This window comes from Cetorhinus maximus, chromosome 5 (genome assembly GCF_964194155.1).
Source record: "Cetorhinus maximus chromosome 5, sCetMax3.hap1.1, whole genome shotgun sequence".
Lineage (NCBI taxonomy): Eukaryota > Metazoa > Chordata > Chondrichthyes > Lamniformes > Cetorhinidae > Cetorhinus > Cetorhinus maximus.
This window is the reverse complement of record NC_135883.1, coordinates 163,684,341-163,697,410: the sequence shown is the minus strand read 5'-3', so window position 1 is coordinate 163,697,410 and position 13,070 is coordinate 163,684,341. Positions and strand designations below refer to the sequence as shown.

The window sequence follows — 13,070 nt, the reverse complement described above, 5'->3', positions numbered from 1 at the left end:
CAGCATTTATTGTCCATCCCAATACAACTGAGTGACCTCCTAGGCATTTCAGTGAGCAGTCAAGAGCCAACGACATTGATATGGGCCTGGAGTCACCTATAGTCCAGACCAGCTAAGGACGGCAGATATACAGATGCAAACTGAACTAGGTAGGTTTTTATAACAACCCAGTAATTTCATGATCACCATTACTAATAATAGCTTTTTATTCCAGATTTCTCTGATTAAGTGAAATCTCCAACTGCCGTGGTGGGATTTGAACTCAAGTTTATTAGTTCAAGCCTCTGGATTACTAGTCTAGTAACATAACCATTTTTTATTCGTTCATGGGATTTGGGCATCACTGGCTAGGCTAGCATTTATTGCCATCCCTACTTGCCCTTGAGAAGGTGGTGGTGAGCTGTGGTTCACGCTGCAGTCCATGTGGTGTCGGTACACCCACAGATTTTTTTATTCATTGATGGGATGTGGGCGTCGCTGGCTAGGCCAGCATTTATTGCCCATCCCTAATTGCGTTTGTTCAGAGGGCATTTAAGAGTCAACCAAATTGCTGTGGGTCTGCAGTCACATGTAGGCCAGACCAGGTAAGGACGGCAGATTTCCCAGATGGGTTTTTACAACAATACACATTGGTTTCATGGTCATCATTAGAATTTTGATTCCAGATTTTTTGTTGAATTCAAATTCCCCCATCTGCCATGGCAGGATTCGAACCCAGGTGCCCAGAGCATTACCCTGGGCCTCTGGATTACCAGTCCAGCGACAATACCACTACGCATTTGCCTCCCCCTGTGTTGTTAGTGCTGTTAACAGTGCAGTTAGGGAGAGGGTTCCAGGATCATGACCCCGTGACAGTGAAGAAATGGCGATATATTTCCAAGTCAGGATGGTGAGTGTACTTGGGGGGGATCTCCCAGGTGGTGATGTTCCCACCTATCTGCTGCCCATGTCTTTCTAGATGGTGGTGGTCGTGGGCTTGGAAGGCTTGGTGAGTTTCTGCTGTGCATCTTGTAGATGGTACACACTGCTGCCACTATGCATCGATGGTGACAGGAGTGAATATTTATGGATGTGGTGCCAATCAAGCAGGCTGCTTTGTCCTGGATGGTGTCAGCTTGAGTGTTGTGGGAGTTGCACTCATCTAGGCAAGAGGAGAGTATTCTATCCCACTGCTGACTTGTGCCTTGTAGTTGGTGGACAAGCTTTGGGGAGTCAGGAGGTGAGTTACTCACCGCAGGAATCCTAACCTCCAACCAGCTCTTGTAGCCACAGTATTTATATGGCTAGTACAGTTCAGTTTCTGGTCATGGTAATCCCCAGGATGTGGAGGGATTCAGCGATGATAAAGCCATTAAGTGGCTGCTGGCTTCTCACAAACCTTCACCTCTTTAAGCTTGGAGCCTTTCTCTGCTCCTCACTCTTAACTCCACTTAACAGGACCTTTTCTCGGTTCCTATCCTTTGACTAGAATGCCTTCTTGGGACTTTTTCCTGTTCCACTCCCCTGGATTTGGGAATTGCTATCTGTCCCTTTTACTCTAGTCTCTCTCTGGAAGCTACTTTCAACCAACTTTAGCTTGGAACTGGCTATCTGTCTCTTCTAGGATGCCTCTGCTTGGCTGTTGCCTTCAAACTGAACTCAAAAACTGCTGTTTCTAGTTTCTTGTGTCTGTGGGAAGGACCTGCCTCTGTGGACCCCTGTTGCTAGGCAACAGCCTAGCTTCTCTACTCTTGTATTTGCTTAACTTCTTACAGTCATAAACTCTCATTAGAAATGCAGGCACCTTTTAAAGTGAATCTAAAACTCAACTTGACCTTTGCTTAACACACACATACAGAAATACAAATCAAACTTAAACATTGAAGCTAAAACTCATTCCTAACACCCACAAATACCGATGTAACTAATTTAAAGTATCTCTATTTCTGAACACATTTCTCTTTGGAGGAAAGAAAGCTTCACAACATTGAAGGTTTCTTTACAATGGCCATACATCCTCCTCACACAAGCTTAACATCATAAACCTCTAACAATAACTTATTACATACTATACAAATAAAATTTTCATTTCCTTTCACAACACATCATATTGTACAATTACAAAAACGTACTTAAACAGAATCAATAAATGTACAAGATCAGTAGGATTTATACATCATAGGATTATCAAAACTCAACTCTTACATTTTTTTCCCTCTTTTTTCCAGTCTTTAACTCAGCAAAGAATGTTTCATTTAAGTCTACAGCCCAATCATCCTTTTCGTTCACTGCAGGCTTAATTCCATCCTCAAGCTCATTTTCAGGACTCAAATGTGCTCGATTTACATTTCGACTTAGCAAAGTCAAAATGGCATTTTTGTGAGTTAACATCTCATTTCTTCTGTGGTCAAAATCTCTTTTCACCATTTCAAGGATGTTCTTCCTGCTTGGTTTGATCTTTAAACTTTTTATGATATTGTTGTTTCTCCAGATCCCATTTCGAACAGGTCTTTTCCATCTCTCGATGAAGTTCTAACAGTTCATTAGTTTTGATTTTTAATTCTGCATTCAACCAATTATTCTGATTTACCAACAATCCCTTTTCTTGTTCAAGGCATTTTCCATGACACTTCATAGAAACTACTGATGCTTGAAGTTCATCAAGTTTTAACTGAAGATTGACCTTTGTTAAGTTTGCTTCTGCAAGTTTATCACTTTGACTTTTCAAGTCCTCAGTCAAGTGTTCTACTTTCTATGATTCAACTGATTCTCAGTTGTTCTCACCAATTCTCTTCTTTCATTAGCAAACTCCTCTTTCATACGTGAAAGTTGGTTTTCTATGTCTGCAATAGGTGTTACATTTTTGGCCACAGTAATTTTCTGAAGCTTGTTAAGATTAACATGATCAACCACCTGCTGCACGACAGTCGCTGCCACATCACTGCCTCCACTAGCCAAATCATTACCCAGAATAAAATCCACCCCTTCAGTAGGTCATTTAGGAATAATTCCCACCGGAACAATTCCATTTACAAAGTGACTTTTTAAGTTAACTTCACATAAAGAAACAGGTTAATAAATTCCATTAATACCCCATATCAATACTTTTTCCTTCATAAAACTGCCTGGAACACAAATTGTATCATCAGTCACCATCAATGATTGATTCTGTCCCTGTATCTCTCAAAATTTTAATCTGCTTAATTGTTTTGTTGGAGGAGTAAGGGAACACTTCTCCCTTTGAGACAAAGCATCCAGACCCTCTAATCACCTGACTTCCTTCACCAATATTCAAAGAAGAATTCTCTGGATTGTCCTGAACAATATCCCCCTTTCCTGTATGTTCTGAGGGAACTCGTTTCACCTGTACCACTGCTACAGTTTTAACAACCATTTCCTTTTCTAATGCAACCTTTCCTGAGGATTCCTTTGGCATTCCTACTACTACAACAGTTCTACCACTTAATCTCCAGCAGTCCGCTCTAACATGTCCCAACTTGTCACAATGGAAACACTTAGGCTATCTGTCCCTTCTAGGTTGCTTCTGCTTGGCAGCTATCTTCAAACAACTCAATAATTGCTGTTTCTAGTTTCTTGTGTGTGTGTCTGTGGGAGGGGCCAACCTCTCTGGCCCCAGTTGCTAAGCTACAGCCCAGTTTCTCTACTATATGTTTCCTTAACTTCACTTACAGTCACAAACTCTTATTAGAAATGCAGGCACCTTGTAAACATAGAAACTAGGAGCAGGAGTAGGCCATTTGGCCCTTCGAGCTTGCTCCGCCATTCATTATGATCATGGCTGATCCTCCAAATCAATAGCCTGCTCCCGCTTGTCCCACAGTGTCCCCAGCCGCCGCTCCAGCTCCAAAACCCGGGCTTCTAGTAGCTGCAGCTGGAGACACTTCCTGCATACATGCTGGCCCCAGGCACTGGAAATGTTCCCGGTTTCCCACATAGAGTAGGAGGAGCACACCACAGCTAAAGTGGAACTAAAACTCAACTTGACCTTTTCTTAATACACCGATACAGAAACACAAATCAAACTCAAACATTAATGCTAAAGCTCATTCCTAACACCCACATATACCAATTTAACTTACTTAAACTATCCCTATTTCCTAACACGGGGGTCTTAATAGAGGTGGCTAATGAAGTAGTAGATGCATTGGTGTAATTTTTCCAAAATTCACTAGATTCTGGAAAGTTTCCATCAGACTTAAAAGTAGCAAACTTAAACGCTCTATTCAAGAAGGACGTAAGCAGGAAACTATAGGTCAGTTAGCTTGACATCTGTCCATGGGGAAGGTGTTAGAATTGATCATTAAGTAGGTTATAGCTGGGCACTTAGAGAAGCACAAGGTAATCAGGAAGAGCCAGCATGGTTTGTGGAAGGGAAATAAGGTTTAACCAATTTATTAGAGTTATTTGAAGGAGTAGCCTGTGCTGTGAATTAAGGGCAGCCTGTAGACATGCTGTACTTGGATTTCCAGAAGGCATTTGAGAAGATGCCACATCAAAGGTTATTGCGGAAAATAAAAGCTCATGGTGTAGTGGGTAACATATTAGCATGGATAGAAGATTGGTTGGCTTTCAGAAAACAGAGTATGCACAAATGGGTCTTTTTCTGATTGGCGGGATGTGATGAGTGGAGTCCTGCAGGGGCCTTTGCTGGGGCCTCAACTTTTTTAAATTTATATCAATGACTTGGATGAGGGGACTGAAAGCATGGTAGCTAAATTTGCAGATGACACAAGGATAGGTAGGAAAGTATGTTGTGAGGAGGACAGAAGGAGGTTGCAGACAGATAGGTTGAGTTAGTGAGCAAAAATCTGGCAGATGCTGTGTAATGTAGGAAAATGTGAAGTTGTTCACTTTGGTAGGAAGAATAAAAAAACCAGAGTATTACTTGAATGGAGAACAACTGCAGAATTCCGAATTGCAGAGGAATCTAGGTGTCCTAATCCATGAGTCACAAAAAGTTAACAAGCAGGTACAGCAAGTAATTAAGAATGTTAATGGAGTGCTATCCTTTAGAGAGGAGTCGAACATATAGGTAAGGATGTTATGCTTCAGTTATACAGGGCATTGGAGAACCACATCTCGAATATTGTGTGTGATTTTATTCGAGGAAGGATGTAAATGCGTTGGAGATGGTTCAGAGGAGGTTTACTAGATTGATACCTAGAATGAATGGGATGTCTTATGAGGAAAGGTTATACAGACTGGGGTTGTTTCCACTGGAGTTTAGAAGAATGAGGGGTGACTTTAATGAAGTATATGTAGGATCCTGAACAGTATTGACAAGGTGGACCTGGAAAGGATGTTTCCTCTGGTGAATAAGTCCAGAACTAGGGTGCACTGTTTTTATAATTAGGGATCGCCCTTTTAGGACAGAGATGAGGAGAATTTTTTTCTGTCAGAGGGTTTTGCGACTTTGGAACTCTGCCTTCGAAGGCAGTGGAGGTGGGGTAAGTGAATATTTTTAAGGTGGAGGTAGATAGATTCTTGTTAGGCAAGGGAATCAAAGGTTATCAGGGAATGTGGAATTTGAAACACAAACAGATCACCCATGATCTTGTTGAATGGCAGAGTAGGCTCAAGGGGCACAGATTTCTGGATGGTATGTTGCCTCCCTGGTGCCAGGGTCCAGGATGTCACGGAGCGGCTGCAGGACATTCTGAGGACATAGGTAAGCTAAGGGATGAGGACCTGCAAGCTCAGTACAGGAAGTTAGGAGATAAATTAAAATGCAGGACCTCAAATGTAGTAATCTCAGGATTACTCCCAGTTCCACATGCTAACAAGAGCAGGAATAAGAGGATAGACCAAATGAACACGTGGCTGGAGATAAAAACAAAAAACTACTGCGGATGCTGGAAATCCAAAACAAAAACAGAATTACCTGGAAAAACTCAGCAGGTCTGGCAGCATCGGCGGAGAAGAAAAGAGTTGACATTTCGAGTCTTCATGACCCTGCAGCAGAACTGAGTCAAGTTAGGAGAGGGGTGAAATATAAGCTGGTTTAAGGTTGTTTGGCGGGGTGGGGGGGGGCGGTGGGGGGTTGTAGGGACAAGCAAGCAGTGATAGGAGCAGATAATCAAAAGATGTCACAGACAAAAGGAACAAAGAGGTGTTAAAGGTGGTCATAAAGGTGATATCACCACCCTTAACACCTCTTTGTTCCTTTTGTCTATGACATCTTTTGATTATCTGCTCCTATCACTGCTTGCTTGCCCCTAAAACTACCCCCCCGCCCCCCAACTTCTCCCCCCCTCCACCTTAAACCAGCTTATATTTCACCTCTCTCCTAACTTGACTCAGTTCTGCTGAAGGGTCATGAGGACTCGAAACGTCAACTCTTTTCTTCTCCGCCGATGCTGTCAGACCTGCTGAGTTTTTCCAGGTAATTCTGTTTTTGACGTGGCTGGAGAGATAGCCGGGAGGGATTTAGATTCTTGCACTGGGACCGGTTCTGGGGAAGGTGGGGCCTGTACAAACCGGACGGGCTGCACCCAAGCAGAGCTGAGACCAGTGTCCTTGTGGGGGCTTTTGCTAGTTCTGTTGGGGAGTATTTAAACTAGTGTGGCAGGGGGATGGGATCCCAAGAGTAGGATCAGATAGGTCAGATTCAAATCAGAAAAGTGGAGGTAGAACATTAGCTAGGGACGTTGTGACAGGAGAAGCAAAGTTTAAAAAGTGTCCAGCAAGGGAAATTGACGGGGTTAAACTGTTTATACTTCAATGCAAGGAGTATTACAAACAAGGTAGATGAGTTAAGGGCACAGGTAGACACATGGCAGCAGGATGTCATTGCTATAACGGAGACCTGGCTAAAGGAGGGACATAACTGGCAGCTTAATATCCCTGGTTATAGAGTCTTCAGACACGATAGAGTAGGAGATAAAAAAGATGGGGAGGTAGCACTAATGGTTAAAGAATCAATTCCAGTTGTGAGAAGGGATGATATACTAAATGGGTCAACAAACGAGGCTTTATGGATTGAGCTTAGAAATAAAAAAGGGGCAGTCACAGTACTGGGAGTATACTATAGACCCCCAAATAGTGAAAGGGAGATAGAAGAACAAATATGTAGGCAAATTTCTGCTTGTAGAACAAGAGGGCAATAATAGTAGGAGACTTCAACTATCCTAATATCAACTGGGATTCAAACAATATAAGGGGCACTGAGGGAGAAAAATTCATGCAGTGTCCAGGAAAATTTTTTCAACCTATTAGTGACAAACCCAGCGAGAGGAGATGCAATCCTAGACTTAGTCTTGGGGAACGAAGAAGGGCAAGTGGGTGAAGTGACAGTTGGCGACCATATCGGGGACAGTGATCACAATTCAGTTAGATTTAGCATTACCATGGAAAAGGACAGAGATAAGGCAGGAGTAATAGTCTTGAACTGGGGAAGGCAAATTTTACAGAAATGAGAAGGGACTTGGCTGAGGTGGACTGGACAGCACTGCTGGAGGATAAAACAGTGGAAAACCAGTGGGAAGCACTAAAAAGGGAGATCCTAATTGTACAAAGACATGTCCCCTGCAAAAATAAGAGTGGTACTGCCAAATCTAGACCCCCCTGGTTGTCTAGAGGAATACAGGGAAGATCAAACAGAAAAAGAAAGCGTACGATAGGCACAAAGAACTAAGCACTGCAGATAGCCTAGACGAACATAGGAAGTGCAGGGACAAAGTAAAAAAGGAAATAAGGAAATCAAAGAGAGGGCATGAAAAAAGATTAGCAAATAAAGTTAAAGATAACCCAAAGATGTTTTACCAATACATTAATGCTGAAAGGTTAGTTAAGGAAAAAGTGGGACCTGTCAGAGATGAAGATGGAAACTTGTGTGTAGATGCAGAGGCTGTGGGAAGGGTTTTGAATGATTATTTTGTCTCCGTGTTTACAAAGGAAAGAGAGGATGTAGATATAGTAGTCCAGGAGGAACACTGTGAGATATTGGACTGGATAGTCATAAAGAGAGAGGAAGTACTCGAAGAGTTGAAATCCTTGAAAGTTGATAAGTCACCAGGGCCAGATGGATTGTTTCCGTGGCTGCTGAAGGAAGTCAGGGAGGAGATAGCAGATGCTCTGAGGGTGATTTTCCAATCTTCACTCGATACAGGGGAGGTACCGGAGGACTGGAGAAATGCAAACGTAGTTCCATTGTTTAAAAAGGGATCAAAAGAAATGCCAAACAAATATAGGCCAGTTAGTCTTTCATCGGTGGTGAGCAAATTAGTAGAATCAATCCTGAGAGAGAGGATTAACTGTCATGTGGAAAGGCATGGGTTAGTCAGGGATGGTCAGCATGGATTTGTTAGAGGAAGGTCTTGCCTCACAAATTTGATTGAATTCTTTGAGGAAGTGACAAGAAGGGTTGATGAAGGTAATGCAGTAGAAGTTGTGTACATGGATTTTAGCAAGGCATTTGACAAGGTCCCACATGACAGATTGGTCAGGAAAGTAAAAGCCCATGGGATTCAGGGTAATGTGGAAAACTGGATAAAAGGTTGGCTTTGTAACAGGAAACAAAGGGTAATGGTCGATGGATGCCCTTGTGAATGGAAAGTTGTCTCAAGTGGTGATCCACAGGGCTCGGTGTTGGGACCCTTGCTGTTTGTGTTATATATTAACAATTTGGACGTGAATGTGGGGGGCACAATTGGGAAATTTGCAGATGACACAAAGATTGGCCAAGTAGTGGATAGTGTAGAGGATAGTCATAATCTCCAAAACGATATAGATGGGTTGGTGGAGTGGGCTGTAAAGTGGCAGATGGATTTTAACATAGAGAAGTGTGAGGGCATACATTTAGGGAGGTGAAACAGTTACAGGGATTACACAATAAATGGGAATATACTAAGAGGGGTAGATGAAGTGAGATCTGGGTGTACACGTACACAGGTCCCTGAAGGCAGCAGTTCAAGTAGACAAGGTTGTAAAGAAGGAATATAGAATGCTCTCCTTCATTGGCAGAGGTATAGAATATAAAAGTAAGGATATAATGTTGGAATTGTATAAAACACTGGTGAGGCCACAACTGGAGTATTGTGTGCAGTTCAGATCACCACATTACAGGAAAGACGTAATAGCTCTGGAGAGTGCAGAGGAGGTTCACAAGCATGTTGCCAGGGTTAGAAAAGTGTAGCTATGAGGAGAGATTGGATAGGTTGGGGTTATTTTCCTTAGAACAAAGAAAGCTGAGAGGTGACTTGATTAAGGTGTACAAAATTATGAGGGGAATAGATGGAGTGGACAGGATAAAATTGTTTCCCTTGGTGGAGAATTCTAGAACCAGGGGACATAGATTCAAGATAAGTGGCAGAAAGTGTAAGGGGGAAATGAGGAAGATGTTTTTTATGCAGAGGGTAGTGGATGTCTGGAATTCGCTGCCCAAGTTGGTGGTAGAGGCAGAAACTCTAAACTATTTTAAAAAGTACCTGGATCTGCACCTTTAGTGCTGTAATCTGCAGGGCAATGGAGTGGGTGCAGGAAGGTGGGTTTAGAAAGGGCACCTGGGTGTCCTAGGGCTGGCATGGACAAGATGGGCCGAATGGCATCCTCCTGTGCTGTAACTTTTCTGTGATTCTATGGCTGAATGGCCTACTCTGATCCTATTTCATTAATCGTTCTATTGAGTTTGGTGGGTGCTGGGATGGCAGTTTGGGTTTGGTTGGTGCTGGGGCAGCAGTATTGTTCTATTGGGTTTGGTGGGTGTTGGGACAGCATTACTGTTGTATTGGGTTTGGTTGGTGCTGGGGCAGCAGTATTGTTGTATTGGGTTTGGTTGGTGCTGGGACAGCAGTATTGTTGTATTGGGTTTGGTGGGTGTTGGGACAGCATTACTGTTGTATTGGGTTTGGTGGGTGCTGGGACAGCAGTATTGTTGTATTGGGTTTGGTTGGTGTTGGGGCAGCAGTATTGTTGTATTGGGTTTGGTGGGTGCTGGGACAGCAGTATTGTTGTATTGGGTTTGGTGGGTGCTGGGGCAGCAGTATTGTTGTATTGGGTTTGGTGGGTGCTGGGGCAGCAGTATTGTTGTATTGGGTTTGGTGGGTGCTGGGGCAGCAGTATTGTTGTATTGGGTTTAGTGGGTGCTGGGGCAGCAGTATTGTTGTCTTGGATTTGGTGGGTGCTGGGACAGCAGTATTGTTGTATTGGGTTTGGTAGCTGTTGGGACAGCAGTATTGTTGTATTGGGTTTGGTGGATGCTGGGGCAGCAGTATTGTTGTATTGGGTTTGGTTGGTGCTGGGACAGCAGTATTGTTGTATTGGGTTTGGTGGGTGCTGGGACAGCAGTATTGTTGTATTGGGTTTGGTGGGTGCTGGGACAGCAGTATTGTTGTATTGGGTTTGGTGGGTGCTGGGGCAGCAGTATTGTTGTATTGGGTTTGGTGGGTGCTGGGACAGCAGTATTGTTGTATTGGGTTTGGTAGCTGTTGGGACAGCAGTATTGTTGTATTGGGTTTGGTGGGTGCTGGGACAGCAGTATTGTTGTATTGGGTTTGGTAGCTGTTGGGACAGCAGTATTGTTGTATTGGGTTTGGTAGCTGTTGGGACAGCAGTATTGTTGTATTGGGTTTGGTGGATGCTGGGGCAGCAGTATTGTTGTATTGGGTTTGGTTGGTGCTGGGACAGCAGTATTGTTGTATTGGGTTTGGTGGGTGCTGGGACAGCAGTATTGTTGTATTGGGTTTGGTGGGTGCTGGGACAGCAGTATTGTTGTATTGGGTTTGGTGGGTGCTGGGGCAGCAGTATTGTTGTATTGGGTTTGGTGGGTGCTGGGACAGCAGTATTGTTGTATTGGGTTTGGTAGCTGTTGGGACAGCAGTATTGTTGTATTGGGTTTGGTGGGTGCTGGGACAGCAGTATTGTTGTATTGGGTTTGGTAGCTGTTGGGACAGCAGTATTGTTGTATTGGGTTTGGTGGGTGCTGGGACAGCAGTATTGTTGTATTGGGTTTGGTGGGTGCTGGGACAGCAGTATTGTTGTATTGGGTTTGGTGGGTGCTGGGACAGCAGTATTGTTGTATTGGGTTTCGTTGGTGCTGGGGCAACAGTATTGTTGTATTGGGTTTGGTGGGTGCTGGGACAGCAGTATTGTTGTATTGGGTTTGGTGGGTGCTGGGACAGCAGTATTGTTGTATTGGGTTTGGTGGGTGCTGGGACAGCAGTATTGTTGTATTGGGTTTGGTAGCTGTTGGGACAGCAGTATTGTTGTATTGGGTTTGGTGGGTGCTGGGACAGCAGTATTGTTGTATTGGGTTTGGTGGGTGCTGGGACAGCAGTATTGTTGTATTGGGTTTGGTGGGTGCTGGAAGAGCAGTATTGTTGTATTGGGTTTGGTGGGTGTTGGGGCAGCAGTATTGTTGTATTGGGTTTGGTGGGTGCTGGAAGAGCAGTATTGTTGTATTGGGTTTGGTGGGTGCTGGGACAGCAGTATTGTTGTATTGGGTTTGGTGGGTGTTGGGGCAGCAGTATTGTTGTATTGGGTTTGGTGGGTGCTGGAAGAGCAGTATTGTTGTATTGGGTTTGGTAGCTGTTGGGACAGCAGTATTGTTGTATTGGGTTTGGTGGGTGCTGGGACAGCAGTATTGTTGTATTGGGTTTGGTGGGTGCTGGGGCAGCAGTATTGTTGTATTGGGTTTGGTGGGTGTTGGGGCAGCAGTATTGTTGTATTGGGTTTGGTGGGTGTTGGGGCAGCAGTATTGTTGTATTGGGTTTGGTGGGTGTTGCGGGAGCAGTATTGTTGTATTGGGTTTGGTGGGTGTTGCGGGAGCAGTATTGTTGTATTGGGTTTGGTGGGTGCTGGGACAGCAGTATTGTTGTATTGGGTTTGGTGGGTGCTGGGGCAGCAGTATTGTTGTATTGGGTTTGATGGGAGCTGGGGCAGCAGTATTGTTGTATTGGGTTTGGTGGGTGCTGGGGCAGCAGTATTGTTGTATTGGGTTTGGTGGGTGCTGGGACAGCAGTATTGTTGTATTGGTTTGGTGGGTGCTGGAGCAGCAGTATTGTTGTATTGGGTTTGGTGGGTGCTGGGGCAGCAGTATTGTTGTATTGGGTTTGGTGGGTGTTGGGGCAGCAGTATTGTTGTATTGGGTTTGGTGGGTGTTGCGGGAGCAGTATTGTTGTATTGGGTTTGGTGGGTGCTGGGACAGCAGTATTATTGTATTGGGTTTGGTGGGTACTGGGGCAGCAGTATTGTTATATTGGGTTTGGTGGGTGCTGGAGCAGCAGTATTGTTGTATTGGGTTTGGTGGGTGCTGGGGGAGCAGTATTGTTGAATTGGATTTGGTGGGTGCTGGAGCAGCAGTATTGTTGTATTGGGTTTGGTGGGTGCTGGGGCAGCAGTATTGTTGTATTGGGTTTGGTGGGTGCTGGGACAGCAGTATTGTTGTATTGGGTTTGGTGGGTGCTGGGACAGCAGTATTGTTGTATTGGGTTTGGTGGGTGCTGGGATAGCAGTATTGTTGTATTGGGTTTGGTGGGTGCTGGGACAGCAGTATTGTTGTATTGGGTTTGGTGGGTGCTGGGACAGCAGTATTGTTGTATTGGGTTTGGTGGGTGCTGGGGCAGCAGTATTGTTGTATTGGGTTTGGTAGCTGTTGGGACAGCAGCTGAGGGGGGATGTCTTGAAACGAGAACTAGATGATTTGTCTGTAAAAGATGGCATTTCTGTGAGGTGAAGTAACAATTGTCATGCTACTTGTTCCAGATTTTGCTCAGTTGGAGCAGCAGCTTGAAGAAGCGAGCCTCATCAGAAGAGATTTTGAAGATGGCTGTAGGCAAATTAAAGCACTTGAGAAACAAATCAAATTGGCAAAGCAGGAGAAAGACGACCTTCAAAAGGTAACTGCATATTCAGGTTCTATTGCTTTGTCATTTGACAGATTGAGAGTGCTAGAATGGTGGCTGCATGTTTGTGAAATATGGTTAACTGTGTTACTTGCAAGTTTTTGATAAAACGTGTGCAAGGCCTGCTATTTCCCTGTTGATGATGTAAAACCTGATGGATCATGTTGCTTTCCGTTTGTGCTTGCAATATTTATCAACAGCAAAGCAAATGAAAAACTGAGGAGAACCCTG

General features: G+C 44.1%; 1 protein-coding gene across 6 annotated transcripts in view; it reads left to right on the top strand.

The window, feature by feature from the left end:
- LOC144681055 (serine/threonine-protein kinase MRCK alpha-like) overlaps window positions 1-13,070 on the top strand; it is a 607,421-nt gene that overhangs the window by 439,328 nt on the left and 155,023 nt on the right. For all 6 annotated transcript variants that reach the window (XM_078542748.1, XM_078542747.1, XM_078542746.1 and 3 more), the window contains exon 12: window positions 12,700-12,833. In XM_078542748.1, the coding sequence (XP_078398874.1) occupies window positions 12,700-12,833 (134 nt within the window). The remainder of the gene's footprint in view (window positions 1-12,699; window positions 12,834-13,070) is intronic.